At 39.4% G+C, this 21,428-nt stretch overlaps 1 protein-coding gene across 2 annotated transcripts in view; it reads left to right on the top strand.

Moving 5' to 3' along the window:
- The first annotated feature begins 746 nt into the window (after window positions 1-746).
- Window positions 747-21,428, top strand: part of LOC308089674 (parvalbumin beta-like) — a 238,267-nt gene continuing 217,585 nt past the window's right edge. For both annotated transcript variants that reach the window (XM_080434533.1, XM_080434532.1), the window contains exons 1-4: window positions 747-842; window positions 1,548-1,680; window positions 3,325-3,434; window positions 6,414-6,444. In XM_080434533.1, the coding sequence (XP_080290659.1) occupies window positions 782-842; window positions 1,548-1,680; window positions 3,325-3,434; window positions 6,414-6,439 (330 nt within the window). In that variant the 5' untranslated portion in view covers window positions 747-781 and the 3' untranslated portion in view covers window positions 6,440-6,444. The remainder of the gene's footprint in view (window positions 843-1,547; window positions 1,681-3,324; window positions 3,435-6,413; window positions 6,445-21,428) is intronic.

The following is a 21,428-nucleotide window of genomic DNA, read 5'->3' as shown; positions in this document are numbered from 1 at the left end:
ACCGCTGGCAGCAGCATCAGGCGCCTACACCTCGCAGAAAATGTAGTGTTTTTTTAAATGGCTTCTGAAAGATGACTTCAGAAAGATCCGGTGCAAAGAATGGGTTTGGCTTCTGCTTTATGGGGAGACAGGCAGAGATTTACGAGGAAGAGGAATGGATCACAGGAGGGAAGTAGCTGCCTGTCTCAGCTTCTCCAATGGGACTTTGGAATGATATGCGTTAGGCTGTACAGTTCTCACATAGCTCTATACAGTGGATTAATTTGCGTTTATTGTTATGGGCTTCTTTGGAATGTAATCGTTTATTGGAAACATTATTTTCAACATTTTAAAGTGCGAACAAATTATTGTGGAAGTGATGCCTTAAACAGACTAAGTTAATAGATGTCGATGATGATGCATTTAAAGGTAGGGTATAAGTGATAATTTTTTTTGTTTTGTTAAAGTACTATTATTCTGATAGTAATCATTGCCACAGAGCGTTTGTTCGGTCACAGGGGTCTCTCCAGCTCTTTAGTAAACAGAATATACATTCATTTTCAGGTAGGTGACAACATTTAAGCCAATCAGGAGAGAGCACTGAAAATGCAATTTCTGTTTAATAACGAGCTGGAGAGACATGGTAGACTCCTTTTACTGAACAAACACTCTATAGCAATGAGTACTATCAGAATATAAAGCTATTTAGCACTTATTTTAACCAAAGTAAAGCACTTATACCCTACCTTTGTTTTTACCCCGATAAGTTATCCTCTATAATTGTCACTTTCCTCAGATTAAAATGGCCTTCGCCGGTGTCCTTACTGATGCAGCCATCACTGCAGCCCTGGACGGATGCAAAGGTAACCTTCATTTAATCCTTCATTTACCAAACAATCCTCAAATTATGTTTGTTAGCTTAGTATTCTTAGGGTCAGTAAAGGAAAACGTATCAATACTGCAATGTAGAAATACTCTGTTACAAGTCAAATTTTACTTTTTCATAGATTTCATATAGCTTCATAGACTAGTTCGTGTAAATTCATATTGTTTGTAGAAGTACTCAGATATTTTACTTAAGTAAAAGTAGAAATACCACAATATAAAAAGTAAATGTCCGGAATTCAAAATGTACTTGAGTAAAAGTACAAAAGTATTGGTATCAAAATGTACTCAAAGTACCCAAAAGTAATAGTGCTAAAATGTTTGATCTAGCAGATCTACCAGCTCACAACATGATGCGACGCGTTTTTTCAAATAGCCTATGTATAAAATAGGGCTTAAGTGGTTAATGTATATTTTATGATGTAATCATTTATATCTGCAAAGTAACTAGTAACTAAAGTTTTCAAATAATTGTAGTGGAGTAAAAGAACAATATTTGCCTCTGAGATGTAGTGGAGTAGAAGTAAAAGAATAGACATTTGGAAATACTCCAGTAAAGTAAAAGTACCTCAAAATTGTACTTAAGTACAGTACTTGAGTAAATGTACCACCACTGGTATTCTTAGGGTATAATAAGCATCTCTATCTGCTGCGTAACCGGTGGGTCATGTGTGTCATTTCAGCCGCCGATTCGTTCAACCACAAGAAGTTCTTTGCCGCCGTGGGTCTGACGGGCAAGACGGATGCTGACGTGAAGAAAGCGTTCTCCATCATCGACCAGGACGGCAGTGGCTTTCTCGAGGAGGACGAGCTCAAGTAATGCACTCCTTTTTTTAAACCAGGGGTGATGCAACTTTGATGATGGAGAGGGCCACTATATTTCCACACTCACTCCAGAGGGCCACATTGCACATACTGTCGGGTAGACACCTCTTATCTCCGTATTTTCACTTTTTTCCTAAATGAATGCCGTACTTCACCATTCTATGTCACACAAAAATAGCGAAATAGCAGATATACAAGCTCAAAACGCGTCACACGCGACACGTTTTGAGCTTGTAGATCTGTAGATCCTGAAAAGTACATTTCTATTTAATTTCAAATGCATTTAGTTGTACTTATGTCAACTTTTTTAACTTAAATATAAATACATTGGACATAAAAAAGACAGTACAATTTGAATACTAGTCATTAAGCTACTAAGATAGACTGACGTAATTAAAGTGGGTGATGTTTGCATGTTTGGAATTGTAACAGCTGAAATCAATAATATATCAGTATCCCGATTTTAACTTGCGGGCCACATTAAGTGAAGGTGTGGGCCGCATGTGGCCCCCGGGCCGCCAGTTGCCCATGTATGTTTTAAATGGACACAACAAAACGCACCATTCACCACTGAGCTATGTCTGTTACACTCTGTTACGTCGCTTGCCGACCAGGACTGATCTTCAAGCTGTCGGCTGACTCGGCTCAGTTTTTGCTGGCAAGTGACAGCCGAACAGTGCAGTTCTAAAGGATATAGGATAGGTGGGCACTAGGGACATCTGGGCACCTCGATGTAAAATTGGCTATTTTGTCCAAAATGTAAAAAGATATATATATATATTAGAAAAATGGTCTTAAGTAGGCCTAATGTAAAGTATACATGATGTGAACATGCACGGTACATCATTATCAGACTTAATTTATCCTTCAACTTCTTGTTTATGCCCCATGACTGGATATACAGTATAGGCTAGGCTGTGTAGCAATCTCTAGCAATTGTAGAAATATTAGACCTTCATTGTCGAATGTTTAAGCATGTTCTTCTAATCATGTGTACTTTACTTTAACTCTTTGACTGCCAGAGTAATAGTGTGCCACTGCTGCCAGCGAAAACGAGCGATTTTACTGTACCTTTGAAAAATCATGGAATATTCTCCGTGACCTCCGTCCTCACGGAGATGGAAAAAAGAAATGTGTCCGGTCGTGATCCTCCATTCCAGAGCTAGTTGATTATGGTTTGTTTTTGCCAAAAACAACAGAAAACCGAGAAAATTTTACTTTTATAAATCCTTTAACGTAAAAGGAAACTATCTTTTTTTTGTTGTGAATACGTGATTTTTGGGTGTACTCTTCTTCGGTGGTGCTTGGATGCACCCGACCCCCCACCATAAAAAGAAAAAGACGTGTCACCTCGTCAGTGGCAGGCTACGCCTTAGCAGGATCAGGCAGGCAAATAGTTAAAACATTTTCCAAATATATTTCCAAATATTTTTACATTTAGAAAAAAATAGCCAATTTAACACTGAGGTGCCTGCTCTTCCTTGGTGCCCACCTATCCTGTTACCGTTCAAAATACTCACCGTATCCCATGCGTAATGTTGTGCGTAACATGGGAATTGCATATAACTCAACAGCTTGTTTTGACTCTATATCGTGTTTCAACTATTTGTTGTTGTTTTTTCGTGTGCCCTCCAGGCTGTTCCTGCTGAATTTCAACAAAGGTGCGCGTGCTCTCACCGACGCCGAGACCAAGACCTTCCTCAAAGCCGGCGACGCCGACGGCGATGGCAAAATCAGCATTGATGGTACGGTTCTTTCTTCTGAAGCTCCCTCATGTCATGGACCCCCCAACTGTACTGTCTCTACTTTAAGCCATGCCCCCCCCCCCCTGGACTCTGATATGTTAAAATATGTTTTGGAGTCATACAGAAAAATATATTAATCAATTCTAAATTAATCTATTAGACAAGAGGGTTTGAAGGGTTCTTCAAATGAACGTGTTACGACTCAACTAATAGATACTTATAGGTCCAGCAGCTGCTATTCAGCCAGCTCTTTTAACTCATATGGAATAAAATAGCCCAAATGCTATAATAGGCTCTATGCACAGCAGCCATATTGGAAAGAAATTGGGCCTCTCCTTACCTCCTTCACAGGTGTTACCCAATGATACTGATGAAGGCTCCGTTCCATTCTGGTCAAACAGAATCAGGGTGCTGATATTGTGCATGGTGGCTCACTGGAAACACTCAAATTGGGGTCCAGGGACCCTCATGGTTCCTTGAGGGGGTTCCAAATGGCCCCTTACGGGTGTCTAACTCTGAGAGTGTACAAATGGAACCAAATGTACCTTTCCATTTCTACACTCTCAGAGTTATGGGGGCCCTTGAAATTAAACAAGTTTGAGAACCACTGTGCTACACGAAATGGAACAGATCCTTCATTAGTATCATTGGTAACACCTGTGAAAGAAGTAAGGAAGAAGCCCAATTTCTTTCCAATATGGCTGCTGTGCATAGAGCCTATTGTGCACAAGAAATTGATTCATGGTGGTGATACTGAAACAGTGAAGAGTAACTTGTGTTTTGTTTAAAGGATGCGCCAGGATGAAATGAAAATTGTGAGGGTGCACACCAGTCGCGCAGCATGCACGTGCGCGCAGCACGCGTGCATGCTGCGAGACCTGTGCGCATTTGCGGTTATTGCGCGGATTGTGGCAGTTTTTGGGCGTTTTTTTCTTACTTTATTTCGGTTTTAGGGTTAGGGTTAGGGTTAGGGTTAGGTTAGGCTTATGTTATTTAATTCTTATTTTTGCCAGATTTTACCGATTTTTAATAAAAAAATGTATTATAAATAAATAAAATTTCCTTTTTTCTTTTTTTTTCCAAAATAAACTGAGGGGGCACAATTTGAAACTGAGGGTGCCAGACCCCCTCAGGCACCCCCGTGGCGCCGTGCCTGCCTGGACCAGTGGTGGAAAAGTACTTTTTTTTAACTTAAGTAAAAGTATCAATACTGCCATGTTAAAGTAGCCTACTCTGTTACAAGTAAAAGTCCGGAATTCAAAAGTACAAAAGTATTGGTATCAAAATGTAAAATGTCTAACAGTCATTTGAAAATAGCAGATCAGCTATTTTCGAATGGCCGAAATGTATATAGGGCTGAAGTGGTTAATGTATGTTTTGTAATAATAATCAAAATCTACAAAGTAACTAGTAACTAAAGTTTTCAAATAATTGTAGTGGAGTAGAAGTATAATATTTGCCTCTGAAATGTAGTGGGGTAGAAGAAAATTGGGAATACTCCGTCTCCAGTAAAAGTACCTCAAAATTGTACTTAAGTGCAGTACTTGAGTAAATGTACTAGGTTACTTTACACCACTGCAAGCAGGGATGCATTGGGTCCCATTTTTAGAATCTTTGGTATGACACGGTCAGGGATCGAACCTCCCAATCTCAGGGCGGTCACTCTAAGTTAATTAACATTAAACCACTCCTCATGTGTCTGCATGGGGACCCCCTGCGGATTCCCGCAAGGATCTCTGGGGTCCCTGAACCCCACAGTTCGACAACGCAGTGGTTCTCAAGGCGGGGTCCAGGGATCCTTGGTAGACCCCCTGGAACCCCCGAAGGACTCCATGGCTTCCCCAGACAAACGAGGAACAGTTTAACCTCTTAAGCTCTATGTCATACATGGGCAACTGGCGGCCCGGGGGCTATATGCGGCCCCCACCTTCACTTAATGTGGCCCGCAGGTTAATATCGGATTACATTACATTTCCAAACATGCAAACATGACCCGCTTTAATTACTTCAGTCTATATTAGTAGCTTAATGACTAGTATTAAAATTCTATTGTCTTTTTACGTCCAATGTATTTGTATTTAAGTTCATATAGTTAACATAAGTATAACTAAACGTGTTGCAGTGCGGCGCGTTTTGAGCTTGTAGATCGGCTATTTTTGCTACTTTTGTGTGATATACAGTAGAATGGCGAAGTACGGCATTCATTTACGGAAAAAAAGTTAAAATACAGAGATAAGAGGTGTCTGGCCGACAGTTAATGCAATGTGGCCCTTGGAGTGAGTGTGGAAATATAGTGGCCCTCTCCATCATCAAAGTTGCCCACACCATGCCCTATGTTATACTTTGTCAAAAATGTAAACATAGCTGCTCCACAAGCTTGGCGACATCAGCTTAGAAAACACCACTAACAATCATGACGTTCGCAAAAGAAGGGTTTAATTTCACTGCTTCACCTAAAAGTTATCCCAGTGACAGAGTGGCAGTGGTGGAAAGTAACTAAGTACATTTACTTAAGTACTGTACTTGAGTACAATTTTGAGGTTTTTGTACTTTACTTGAGTATTTCCAATTTCTAATACTTTTACTTCTACTCCACTACATCTCAAAGGCAAATATTGTACTTTTACTCCACTACAATTATTTGAAAACTTTAGTTACTAGTTAGTTACTTTGCAGATTTAAATTATTACATTAAATTATTATTATTATTACAACCAGCTAACTCCACCCTTTTTTGGTGGAGTTAGCTGGTTTAGCAGAAAGTTTGAGGATCCAATGGAGTTAGCTGGTGTTGTCAGAAGCGCTTTTTAATACTTTTCATTGGTTCAATATTGTTTTTACCAACACACAGACGTAAAGGGTGTTCAATGGCCCTGATTTATGGAAAGAAAATGCAAAAGCGTCAAAATGGAGTTAGCTAGTTTCTGCCCGACAGAAACGAAATGGTGACTGATAACATTGTGTTTTGTTTGTTTGCAGAGTTCACTGCAATGGTGAAGGCATAAACAGCGCCCCTCTACCTGCTCTGATGGAACAACATGCTGCTCACGTCATGACCTCCATTTTCATCTGAATATGAAATGATTTGTATACATAGATACGCTCCTCCTATGCAACACACCGACCGTCCATGATGATGATTGTGAATTGTTGTGTTCATGTCTTAAAATAATGACTTTAGCTTACTGTAAAAAAAAAAAAAAATCTACCATGCACTTTCCAGGAACAGACGATACAAAATAAGAATAAATATTCTTTCGCTACCGTTTTATTGGAGTTTTTCCCCCCTTGCACGACACACACGGTTGCGCGCACACACGCACGCACGCACACACACAGAGAGAGAGAGAGAGAGAGAGAGAGAGAGAGAGAGAGAGAGAGAGAGAGAGAGAGAGAGAGAGAGAGAGAGAGAGAGAGAGAGAGAGAGAGAGAGAGAGAGAGAGAGAGATCAAGTGGTTTCTTCATGTTAATGCAAACAGTGCCAATTACATGAAAATGGAAAGAAAAATAGCATGGGGGTGTTTATGCTCATCAGTCCATAATAGTCGACTTCATAGGCCTATGCCCATTCACTAGGAAAGACCAACCACCAAGGTTTGATATCCAGACAGACAATAGCTGTGGGATCTCATCTCATCTATTTTTTCCAAATTTCTTGTCCACAAAAAAATCTGGAAATGTTTCCATTTTTGCGATTTTGTGATTTATATTTTGTCATTTTTTGATTTGGGACTGACAAAGGTAAAAGCTATTACTTTTTTTTTTTTTTTTTTTTCATCCCAGAAAAAAGATTCTTAAAATGGGCGAGGTCCCATACTAACCAATGAGCGGTGTATATTTTTTTATAATACAAATATAAATGTAATTTTTATTTATAATAAAAATACACAATTTTTGTATTTGTAATATAAATATACAATGAAAAATATACAATAATGATCAAATACTGGAGGTAATGGAAAGAAGAGTTTTGGGTCTTGTCTTAGACAAGTACAATAGCTTATAATTTAGTAGCAGCTTCAACCTCCTTCCTTCACATGGTAAACTGTCCTCTCTACAAGTGTGCTGCCCCGTTTTCACCCTCGTTCTCTCATGTGTTTGTAATGTATTCCTCGTCGTGTCGTGTGCTGAACATAGAAGATCTACAAGCACATAACACGTCGAGTCAGCAACGCGTTATGGGCTTGTAGATCAGCTGTAATATGATTGGGTGGAACTCCAGGGCCCCGCCAGCCTGTGATTCGGCCACTAGGCCGGTATTCAGATGATAGACAAGTCAGTGGGCCAATGTGATGTCTGTCTGCTCTGTGGGCTGGTGCTAGTCAAGGATTAGTCATTTCAGATGAGAGACAAGCCTGGATTTATTTTTAATTTATTTTTATATATAAACGGCTGACCTGATTCGGCCTGGAATGGAGCGGCCGTTCGGGAATTGTCCCTAATTTCCCAGTGGCCAGCACGTCTCTGACTATTGCACTGTAAATTATGCCACTAATAGTACTGATCTGCTAGGGCTAGGGCCTACAACTGCTACTTCTGCCTGAGCCTCCAGCCCAGTGGTCTCCTCTCTGTGCTTGCACCCCTAGTCTTCGTTGCTTTTACGTCTGTCTTAACATCGTTGTTTGCAGGTTTCACTTTGGTTCCTGCCGCTTCATTACTCTGGCCTCCAAGTTGTGGAATGACCTCGCCTCTCAGTCAGGACTACAGACCCACTCCCCATTATCCACGACAGTCTGAAAACTCACCTCTTCAGACTTCACCTCACCCCACCTCACCCCCTAGCACTCCTTTCTCCTACACTACATGCACCTCACCCCCTAGCCCTATCTCACCTTAATTACTGAACAAGCAGTTGTTGTCTTATCAGCAGACACTGTGCAGGGCATCATCTGAGTTTAACGCCAAGCTGGAGTAAACCGGTCTGAATAACAATGTAGTCTACAATGATATAGATTTGTCCTTAGGTGTCCATACCGTACACATCACTGTTTTATGTATGGTACGCTCAGCTGGTTATCACCTCATGCTAGGAGACATTTTCATTGGTTTCATTTTTTGCTCTTAAATGTATTTATTTTAATTACCCTTTATATTACCCTTTATAATATGCATATTCAACCCTTGCATTGTGTTAGAAACCTGCTGACACTTTTGGTGTTAGCGGGTAAAATTTTACCCGTGATTGAACTCAGCCCAAAACACACACACAATTTAAATGTTCATCCCCCTCCCCCACACCTCATAGCTGACTTGTTATGCATTCATATCCATGTAAACACTTTTTTAAAATATTATTTTGGGTTAGGGTTAGGGTTTCATCTTTCAATTTATCTCGTTTTCAATTATAACAAATTTTAAATTCACTCATTAACATTTCCTATACTGAAGACTAATAGACTAATATCAGAACACAAAAAAAGGTTTTTAACTTACATTTTTTGTAATAGTATTAAGAAATAGTGACACCTGTGGTGCTAGTCATATTTTTCATGAACCCAAACTTTATTTTACTCCTAATAGCAAATGCAAATTTAGGACAAGTTTCTCTCACTCTCAAACATGTAAACATTGAATATTGACACACTTCTCTGCCGGGTCATATTTGACCCTTAACACCACAGATGTTTTTTTTTTTTTATATATAATTGGTGGTAATTAATTGTGTTACGTTAAAATAGCTGTCTCTGAGGATATCATGAAACCTTGCTCCAATAAAGAAATGTAAAAGGTACTTTCTACCTGTTTAAACTTGAAAATGGGTCAAAAAATTAAAACAGTGTTTAGTTCCATCCAGACAAACATTTTTTTATTGTTCCTCGAATCTTAAATTGGGAGTTAAATGTTCTATTAAGTTTAAAGCACCATCAGACTGGAATCATATAGTGTACCTATTTCACTTCACCATCAATTACCTCCTTTAATTTCTTCAAGACTTCTTTGCTTGTGTCTTATATATTTCCATACATTATATTCAGATCATAATAGGTACACATACATACAATTCTAAAAGCTACAGCTCTGACCTATAGTCTAGATGGAAAGGGGGGTCCACGCGCATAGGGTGGATTTTTTGACGTCACCTGTTTTTTCTTAATCCTTGAAGGGTGTATTTTAAGATTCTGCCAGGTACCAGGCTGAAAAAATGGCCCAAGGGGTTCATTTTTAACCCTTTGTTACACATATCCTACCCAAACCCGAGAATGGAAAAAAAGAGAAAACAGCATAACTATTGAAATAAACAACCTACAGGGACAAATGAACAATTTTTTCCAGACAATTGGGACCCAATGAGTTCATTAAAATGGTTATTATTAAGATTCTAGCACATCTTGAATCTATTTCAGGGCAAAAATGGCTAATAGTACACTGGACAAGATAAATTAGGTTATTATTGGAAATAATAATCTGAACAAGACTCTCTACAAGCTGTTATGCATTATATTGTTTGTGTAATCAAGGCCCAAACCTATTAAAAAATATATTCCTCATTAAAAACAAATGTAATTGCAGAATTGAGTTAGAAGATACAGAGAGAAATTAACACATTTTCCACAGTAAAATGTTTGGTAGCACTTTACAATAATGACCCATTATAAAGCATTTATAAACGTTTATAAGCAGTTTGTAGACTATTAACAAATCATTAACAACCTGTTTGTTGACATTTGTAAATGATTACTAAAACCCTTATAACTATGGTTACGAATCATTTATAAGGTATTAGTAAGCACTGAACTATTCATTAATAAGCCATTTATATACATCTGTAAATGATTATTAAATAATTTGTAATTTCCCATTATAAAGCATTTATAAACGTTTATAAGCAGTGTGTAGACTATTAACAAATCATTAACAACCTGTTTGTTGACATTTGTAAATGATTACTAAAACCTTTATAACTACGGTTACTAATCATCTATAAGGTATTAGTAAGTAGTAGAACTATTCATGAATAAGCCATGTATATTACATCTGTAAATGATTATTAAATAATTTGTAACTGATGTTACATAATATATACAAGCTATTTGTAGCTTGTTCATGTTTAACCTATGCTTTGCAAAACATTCCTAAAATATCTATAAATCCTTAATACATGTTATTATGTGCCCTATAGTAAAGTGAAGACAGTTCATCATTTACAACTGTCTGTTAATGTGTTTGTTCATGTTTAACGTATGCTTTGTAAAACATTCCTAAAATATCTATAAATCCTTCGTACATGTTGTGCCCTAAAGTAAAGTGAAGACAGTTCATCATTTACGACTGTCTGTTAATGTTTGTTCATGTTTAACATATGCTTTGTAAAACATTCCTAAAATATCTATAAATCCTTCGTACATGTTATGTGCCCTAAAGTAAAGTGAAGACAGTTCATCATTTACGACTGTCTGTTAATGTGTTTGTTCATGTTTAACATATGCTTTGTAAAACATTCCTAAAATATCTATAAATCCTTCGTACATGTTATTACGTGCCCTAAAGTAAAGTGAAGACAGTTCATCATTTATGACTGTCTGTTAATGTGGACTTTCTCCTTACCTGTTGCAAACTACCTGGCTTTCATGAATGCAGACACCAAACAATTACTAGAATTATCTTTCATGTTAAGCCAATTATTCGTAAGACATTCGTAAAGAGTATGTAAACCATTTGCAAACGTTATTGTGTGCCTTGTTTACTTCATGTTTAACAATGATTAGTAAAACATTTACACAATGTGTGATCCATCCTGTGACATCAAAAAGGGACAGAAGTAGCGATATACAGTATAACAGTATACATTTTTTATTAAACTGTAAAATGTAGAAAACTCGGGGAACAAACAGCCCCACACACACTCACATGACATTTAAACTAATAAATAACTATATGAAAATACAAATAAAATGACATTCCTGACACTGTCATGGTTTCTCAACTGTGTAGATTCTAGCAAAAACCTGTCTTACCTTAAAAGGAGTAGTTCACCCAAAAAAATATTTATTTTCTATACATAACACACCCCATGAAGCCTTGAATTCATGGATTTTTGTCGCATTCCTGAGACAATAATTTGATGACCGGGTCATCGGTCAATAGGAGACTCAAAGAGTCTCCTACTTTGCACTTAAGACTCTCCGCCGGTCACTAAATTATTGGCTCAGAAATGTGACCCAAAAAAATCTCCATGAATTAAAGGCTTCATGGGGTTTGTAATTGATAGAAAATAAGTCATTTTGGGGGTGAACTACTCCTTTAACATGACATTATTTATTCACACACCAACTGTGGTAAATTATCTCTTTAAACTAACTCTTTATGAAAATAAAATATTTTTGACATTCCTGACACTGTCATGTGTAGATTCTAAAGCCTTAACATTTGTATCAACCAAATATGTATTATACACACATCAACTGTGGTAAACATTCCAGGAAAGGGAGAAGTTTGGAAATTCTAATCTTGCCTACGAGGGCGGATTCTGCCAATGCTTTCCAATGGGAACATTGTGTTTTGTTGCAGATATCTGCAAATGGCAACAAACCGCTCCGTTCCCATTGAAAAGCATTGGGAGAATTCGTAAAATTACGGATTAGGTAAAATTACAGTTCGGTGTGACCACACCACACCCTTGCTATGAGACATTTTAGACCAAAAAATAAATAAAGAAAACAATGGTACACTAATTCCTCTTCAGGAAAGGCAGAAGTTTCCCTTCCTTTTTCAGGTCTTCAACTTCAGCAGACAACAAAGGGTCATCACTGAGAACCTTAGCACACTGCGTGACAAATGTCTGCAGCTTTTTCATCCTTGAATACCCCTTCAGCAATTCCTCATATTTCTCTGGTGAGGCAATGGCCAGCTCTGCTACTGGGGCGCTGCTTACTATGGTATTCCTATCCACCCCAACCGCGTTGTAACAATCTGCGAAATTCTTGCCTCTTTGGAAATGGCTCAAGACCTTCTTGTACCTCTTGACCACCTGTTGAGGATTTACCGCTGAAATGGAGACAAAACAGAATGTACAGATTTATTTCTTTACTCCTGCATGCTGCTGCAACAGTGTGTTGTATGTTGTCCTCCCTCTCCACTGTGCAATAAGAAACAAAATAATATTATTCTTAATACCTTTATCAGCAATTTGTATCATTATTTATTATTATTAAGTTCAGTGTTTTGGGTTTGCACTTAAACCCTCATGTTTGAGGACCAAATAGTCCTCTAGGCCCCTGTTGGCTTAATTTAGCAGTGGTTAGGCTTTCAGGCATCAGTACTCCCCTGGTGGATACCTGTGCACTGCATACACAGTTTTTATAATTTAAACTAATTGAAGATTGAAAAGTGATATTTAGAGAAGAAAGCAAAATGTTTTTGGACACACCGACTTATATATTTGTCTCAAGGTGAAATTGGCCTTCATGATTTTGCGGGATACACAATTATCTCAAGAACAGATAAACAATTAATGCAATATCATGTATACTGTATACCGATAACCCTTTTGCCTGGCCAACTGTAAACTACATAAAAAGACAGACAGGAACAATTAATTAGACACAGTAAAGAAGGGCAGCTTGAGGCATACTATACCACTGCAAACTCTCTGTGCTCGCAAGGCCTACAACACATCACAAACTATAAACAGAGGACCAGCAGCCAAGCTACACTACCAGATGAGCAGAATTAGTTCTATGCTGAATCTGAATCCCTTAAAACCGACTGTCTCTTAGCCTTTACCTTTTTAAGGTTACCAGTGGCTGGCCGAGTAGATTAATCTTAGTATTGGATTTGAAATGTATGAGTCTAATGCAACAGGCGTAATGTAATTGTGCACGGGTGGCAGTGAAATTCTGCAGTATTTTGTGGAAGCTGGTCGTGTAGTCTTATGCTACAGTAAATGTTATTCGATGTGATACTTACATTTAGCCAATTCTGCCAAAAGATCCTTGTTGTCCTTTGACAACTTCTCAATTGTTTGAGATTGAGAAGATTCTTTATCCTTAGCCTTCCCCAGCTCTGTGCGCTTTTTTTTTTGCTGTCAAAACAGCTGTGGGGGGCGGTGGCATAGGGTTATCTGAAACATAGAAAATGACAAATGGTGTTTAGCCTAGTTAACCAAAAGTGCTTGTTACTGTAACTCTGTGTTATTGCCAGCTATAGCAGTAACTACTAGCATGAGCACAAATTGTTCAATGTTTCATGTAGACCTAATGTGACATACCCCGTTGCATCAATCAGCATGTAAACAAGATTTGCCACCATACTGGGGTGTAGCCCAAAAACCTTAAGGTTTCTATCAGAGACCCTTATGAAGGCTAAAATAAGTCATTCAAAATAGGTCTGGGGAGTTTTTAAGCACTTTTCAAAATAACCCATCTTGAATTAGGTAAATGTCCCTGGCCTAAGTGGCCTTGACTAAGCTTGGGTCGGTTTGAATCTGTATAAGCAACTCATTTATAGCATAACATTTTACTTCAGCTGGTAGCTAAGATATTTCTACAAACATGAAAAACTATATATGCAAAAAGAATGCTTAAAAAAAATCATTCTGAGTAGAGGTAATAAGATCAGATTTGATTAGAAACCATGTTAAATCCAAACATATGAAATCAGCAGCTGCTGTTTTCTTCAAAGTATATTTATTCAAGCTAGTGGTAGGCTACTCTGTTATTCTGAGGTACATGAATGATCAACGTGCAAACTCGTTTGTGTCAACAAGGCAGACGAGACTGTCGGCTGTCACACCAAAACTGGTGACCTATATAATCCAGTGACTGGATTACTTAGTCCACCAGTTAAAAGTAGTCAAATTCGGTGCAACTGGTTTGGTAGAAAAATCTTACTGGGTTAAAAACTATTTAATTCGGCCCAAACCAACACTGGATTATGGGATGCCATAGTGTCAACCCATCTACACTACCTGATTGATAGATTGATTGATTGTTTGATTGTTTGTTTGTGCTCAGTTCATCATGGCATTGGAGATTTTGCGGGGTAAAAATACTTTATAACCAGCAAACATGCATTTTATACTGTAGCTTTACCTGTGCTGTTTCCTTCTTCGCCATCTTCAATGATGATAGACGGCTTGGAACGTTTAGCTCGAGCTCTGGCTCTAACCTCCATGCTTGCACACGAGTAACGCCGGCCGGCTCTCTGCTGTACTAACCTGGAACGGGTACATACCATAGAGGTATAATATAACTAGAGGGCGGATTGCCCCGCCCCCAGCTATCATTTCAATGAATGTGCTCAGTGGCGTTTTGAAGCACCCGGAAACCTGCCGGAAGTAGAATTATTGGTTTGATTTTGTACCCCCATAGAGTTATGAGCATGCGCACTAGTGTCCTTTTTGCGTTCTACGGCAGCCCGTGTGTCAAGGATTGAACGCGATATATTTATTAAATACACTCGAGATGCCTATGTATAACGCATATGTGTTTATGTATAATATGTTTACATATTTATATCTATATATATAAATATCTCTCAGCATGTTTTGCGCGTGCATGTATTTCTCCCCGCCTGCAGTTCCAGCTTTGGCCACTGGGGTGGCAGCTTCAATGTTTCTCAGCAACTCTGGGGGCTTGGTACATACACACATGATGGAATACCGTCCGTAAGACGGACGGTAGACGGGCGGAAGTCCCATACACACCCATGTTATCGCGACCGTTCTTCCGGTTTTAAACTTAACATGGGTGTGTGTGGGACTTCCGCCCGTCTACCGTCCGTAGACGGACGGTATCCCATCATGTGTGTATGTACCCAACGTGAGCTCTTGTCAAGACCAGTGTTGCCATGTCCGTTTATTATAAGCGACTTTTTAAAGTGTTTTTGGCAACTTTTTTAAAATGCTTTTTCTGATAAGTTGCTTGTAATTTAAATATCAGTAGGTTGAAGTTGTTTAACCTATTAAGACCGGGGAATGCATCTGAGTCATTTTAGATTTCTTTGGCTATTCAAAAATAATATATGCAGTACAAGCTTGAGCTTGTAGATCTGCTATTTTTTTGCAAAGAATCTAAAATTTGTGCAAATCTTTGAATATATATATTTTTAAAGCGAACATATTAACTCAAATCTTTGCTTCTGGGGATTCTACAAATCCCCAGAAGAATTCTATATCCTAACAGTTTAAAAAACAAATATGTTGGTATAATATGTCAGTGGTCCTCCTTTTTCATGTTAAAAAGGACCCCCAAAATCATATGTATTTGGCCGCGGACCCCATCTCAAAATGTTGTTCCAGTGACCCCCCCAGAAGCAAAGATTTGAGTAAACAAAAATCGCTTTAAAAAAATATATATATACAGTATATATATATTCAAAGATTTGCACACATTTTCACGATTAAAAAATAGCCAAAGAAATCTAAAATGACACAGACCCGGTCTCGGTCTCAATAGCCCATGTATAGCCCAGTTTAAAGTGCTCATGTGGCCACTTCTTTTGGGCTTGTTTTCCTTAGCCTGAGGCTACGAGCTCAATCCATGGTCTTGAAGGGCGGACCCAAACACAGCCGCCTGGATTTGTGCGTGGCTTCCTATTGCTTCACCAATCTATGTCCCCGCCTCCCCTCCCCTCCCCCCCTCGGCCTGTGCACGGAGCACGCTGACGTCACCAAATTTAGAGCGACGCCCCTCTGCACTCTGATTGGTTAGGAGATAACAAGGTCCAAGACCATCGTTCCTGCATCGCTCCCCCAGGCTTTTTTTCTTTTGTAACAAAAAAAAAAGCCTGGGTTTCCGAGGCTAGTTTTCCTAGACTTGGTTCCTTATTATTTCTCTTTCAATCTGGCAACGCTGGTCAAGACCCGCCCTTCGCGCGATATGATTGGCCAGGCGTCCGTGTTGATTGATCTAGGAAGCATCTGCCCTACCTGCCAGTGATTTGGTTGAATGACAGGAAGGGGATTGTGCTTCCAATCCAGAAGCACGCTTACGTTTTCTGGCGGGACAATATAAATGTCTATGACAGTGAGGGACACAAGACAGATGCAAAGACAGACGCAAATGCATAGAGGTGAACTTAGAATCAATTACGATTACTTTTTGTGAGCTCTTTTCTGCTAAAATGCCTGGTTTGGCCAGTAAATTGAGAGAGCTGACAGAAGGGGAAAAAACTACCAAAAAGAGCCACAAACTGATTACATGGCTGCAAAAGAAAAAATTACTTAAAAGAAAGGTGAAATGCAGTTCATGTGGGCATAAAATGAAGATGATGCTGCGGAAAGCTCGTGTGGACAGATATGAATGGTATGTAACTTTTATTTTATTTTTATTGATTGAATACTTAATTGTGGAATACTTAAAACATTGCAAAAAAAGTACAGCAGATACAATTTATAAAAGTTATGTTAAAAGGGTGACTCAAAAAGTATAGAGGGCTTGTTTACACAGTGTGTGTGTGTGTGTGTGTGTGTGTGTGTGTGTGTGTGTGTGTGTGTGTGTGTGTGTGTGTGTGTGTGTGTGTGTGTGTGTGTGTGTGTGTGTGTGTGTGTGTGTGCATAGACTGTGGTGTGTGTGTGTGTGTGTGTGTGTGTGTGTGTGTGTGTGTGTGTGTGTGTGTGTGTGTGTGTGTGTGTGTGTGTGTGTGTGTGTGTGTGTGTGTGTGTGTGTGTGTGTGTGTGTGTGTGTGTGTAATCTCTCTCTCTCTCTCTCTCTCTCTCTCTCTCTCTCTCTCTCTCTCTCTCTCTCTCTCTCTCTCTCTCTCTCTATATATATACATATATATATATATATATATATATATATATATATATATATATATATATATATATATATATATATATATATATATATATATAAAAGCTAGAAGACTTGTTCAGTGATTCAGGTGCTCTTTTATGGTTAACTGCATGTTAGCTTATTTTTGTTGTTGTTGGTTTGAAAAAAAAAACACCTGAATGATTCAGTATAGATTTCCATGTGAATTCCATGTAATTTCTTATTTTTCTTCATATAGGAGATGTCGGCGGCACAACAACAAAGTAGTGAGGAAGTCCATTCGACACAAGAGTCTCTTCGCAAGAAGCAGATTGTCCCTGTTTCACTGGATGAGATTTGTGTACAGGTTAGAAAAAACACACCTTGTTGTGTTTTGATGTTTATATCTGTGTAGCCATATGAACCTCAATGCAAACTACCCTTACATGTAGGCTATATTGTCTGTGACAAGTGTTGTAGGTCTACTATAATTATTATGGTCTATTTTGCATTTCAAGATTCTCCCAAGGACTGAGGTTACGTCAGATTGACCTCATCATGGACGACATTGCTGGATCCTCAAGAACCCTGACACGTTGGTCCAGCATGCTCAGAGAGGTCTGCACAACAGCAATGGCGAAGTTGAGGAGAAGGAAAGGACAGCGCATAGGGGGGAGGAGCCACTTTGTTGTGATAGATGAGAGTCACTTCAGACATAAAAGAAAGGTAATAACTTGAGTATTAACCATTGCAAATTAAGTTGGTTATCATAATTATGTCACCACTGTGGAAAATATATAGCTGCACTATATTCAATAAGGATTAATGGAAATTAATTGCCTCCTGACTTTTGCTCATATCATGCATTTAACTGACTCATTATCAATGTATTTTGTTGTTGTTGTTGTTTTAAAATTTTCAGTATGGAAGGGGCAGAATGGCTGGGGGCTGGAAGAGGAAGAAGTGGGTGTTTGGAATGCTGGGGCTGCGGCGCAGCGGGAAAGGGAAAGGGAAACCTGTGCTCCGCTTGGTGGACCGGCGTACCAGGGCGACACTAGTGCCACTAATACAACGCCATGTGAGAAGAAGGTCGGCCATCATAAGTGATGAGTGGCGAGCATACAGAAATGCTCTGCCTCAGCTTGGCTACCAGCACTATACAGTGAACCACAGTGTAGCATACGTTGATGCAGAGACAGGGGCCCACACCCAACACATAGAGAGGGCCTGGAGATCTTATAAAGAGAAGGTGTGGAGACTGAGAGGGAACCGCACAGAGAAGCTACTGGAAGACCACCTGACAATAATTGAGTGGGAAGAATGGCTTGCCAGGAAACACCGTCATGGTCCCTTAGGTCGATTATTACACGACATGAGGAGGTTCAAAAAATGAGAACAATGACAAGCCATGTCATTCTTAACAATCATTAAATGTAACTATTGTTGCTCTGTTTAAATACATTGTTTTAGACACTACTTTATTCATTTAAATGTCATGTGAGTGTGTGTGGGGCTGTTTGTTCCCTGAGTTTTCTACATTTTACAGTTTAATAAAAAATGTATACTGTTATACTGTATATCGCTACTTCTGTCCCTTTTTGATGTCACAGGATGGATCACACATTGTGTAAATGTTTTACTAATCATTGTTAAACATGAAGTAAACAAGGCACACAATAACGTTTGCAAATGGTTTACATACTCTTTACGAATGTCTTACGAATAATTGGCTTAACATGAAAGATAATTCTAGTAATTGTTTGTTGTCTGCATTCATGAAAGCCAGGTAGTTTGCAACAGGTAAGGAGAAAGTCCACATTAACAGACAGTCATAAATGATGAACTGTCTTCACTTTACTTTAGGGCACATAATAACATGTACGAAGGATTTATAGATATTTTAGGAATGTTTTACAAAGCATATGTTAAACATGAACAAACATTAACAGACAGTCGTAAATGATGAACTGTCTTCACTTTACTTTAGGGCACATAATAACATGTACGAAGGATTTATAGATATTTTAGGAATGTTTTACAAAGCATACGTTAAACATGAACAAACACATTAACAGACAGTTGTAAATGATGAACTGTCTTCACTTTACTATAGGGCACATAATAACATGTATTAAGGATTTATAGATATTTTAGGAATGTTTTGCAAAGCATAGGTTAAACATGAACAAGCTACAAATAGCTTGTATATATTATGTAACATCAGTTACAAATGATTTAATAATCATTTACAGATGTAATATACATGGCTTATTCATGAATAGTTCTACTACTTACTAATACCTTATAGATGATTAGTAACCGTAGTTATAAAGGTTTTAGTAATCATTTACAAATGTCAACAAACAGGTTGTTAATGATTTGTTAATAGTCTACACACTGCTTATAAACGTTTATAAATGCTTTATAATGGGACATTACAAATGATTTAATAATCATTTACAGATGTATATAAATGGCTTATTAATGAATAGTTTAGTGCTTACTAATACCTTATAAATGATTCGTAACCATAGTTATAAGGGTTTTAGTAATCATTTACAAATGTCAACAAACAGGTTGTTAATGATTTGTTAATAATCTACAAACTGCTTGTAAACGTTTATAAATGCTTTACAACGGGTCATTATTGTAAAGTGCTACCAAATGGGTATTAGATGTCAGGACAAAAACTGCACAAAAAAGAGAGCAATACAATTATATTATATATATTACATCATTCAAGTTCTGACCTTTAATTAAGCAGTGTGTGCACGACTGCAACTAATCATCATCATCATCATCATCATCATCATCATCACTAAAGAGGTCATCCTCCTCTTCATACTGATACTCTCCATCCTCCTCATCCACATTATTGTGGGAGGAATCTGCTTCTTTCCCAAGAGATTCTTGCTCTTCTGGGCCAGAACCTCCACAAGAGAAGGAGGGAGGATGGGTCCAATTGTCCAGACAGGCTCTAACACCCCCTCATCCATCGTCTTCTCCCAGCCCACTCGGATACAGCAGAGAAAGAAAGAGAACTACTACTGGAGTGCAGGAAGGTCAGCCTCAAGCTCAATGCAAAGAAAACAAAGGTACTGACAGTACGGACAAAACCATTGCCACTGTGGACGGGACGGTGCTCGAGGCAGTCGAGGACTTCCGACTTCAAATATCTCAGGGCCTGGACTGCTTCAACGGAACAGGACCTGAAGGTCCGTAGGGCACTTGCCTGGAATGCCTTGCATGGGATGAGGAGTGTGGAAATCAGACATGGGAGAAGACCTCAAGAGGCGGCTGATTGTAGCTACAGTGGAGCCAGTACTGCTGTATGGGGCTGACTGCTGAGACATGAACCCTCACAGTGGAGTCAGGACTGCTGTATGGGGCTGAGACATGGGCCTTCACAGTGGAGTCAGTACTGCTGTATGGGGCTGAGACATGGGCCTTCACAGTGGAGTCAGTACTGCTGTATGGGGCTGAGACATGGACCCTCACAGTGGAGTCAGTACTGCTGTATGGAGCTGAGACATGGACCCTCAAAGTGAAGTCAGTACTGCTGTAAGGGGCTGAGACATGGACCCTCACAGTGGAGTCAGTACTGCTGTATGGAGCTGAGACATGGACCCTCAAAGTGAAGTCAGTACTGCTGTATGGGGCAGAGACATGGACCCTCTCAGTGAAGTCAGTGCTGCTGTATGGGGCTGAGACATGAACCCTCACAGTGGAGTCAGTACTGCAGTATGGGGCTGAGACACAGGGGAGTCAGTACTGCTGTATGGGGCTGAGACATGGACCCTCACAGTGGAGTCAGTACTGCTGTATGGGGATGAGACATTGACCCTCACAGTGGAGTCAGTACTGCTATATGGGGATGAGGCATGGACCCTCACAGCACAACAGTAAAGGGCCCTGGATGGAGTCTACACAAGAATGCTACGAATGGCACTAGGTGTCACATGGACGGACCACATCAGAAATGTGGTCCTCTATGGGGACCTACCACGGATCACAGACAAAGTCAGAGAGAGAAGGATGAGGCTGGCAGGGCACTGCGTCAGGCACCCAGAACAAGAGGAAAGCAAGCTGACACCATGGGAGCCAACCCAGGGCAAAGCCAGGAAAGGCAAGAAGCACCACCTACGTAGATGCACTGTGGCACGACAGCTTAGCTAACAACACTGTAGGGGCGGCAGTGGCTCAGGGGTAGAGTGGCCGGGTAGAGTGAACTGAAAACCGCAAGGTTCCCAATTCGATCCCGGGCTGGGGCGCTCCCCCAGAGTGTTGAAGTGTCCTTGAG

Source organism: Gymnoscopelus braueri, assembly GCF_963280865.1.
Source record: "Gymnoscopelus braueri genome assembly, chromosome: 8".
NCBI classification, from domain to species: Eukaryota; Metazoa; Chordata; class Actinopteri; order Myctophiformes; family Myctophidae; genus Gymnoscopelus; species Gymnoscopelus braueri.
The sequence above is the reverse complement of the archived record's forward strand: the minus strand, read 5'-3'. Positions and strand labels throughout refer to the sequence as shown.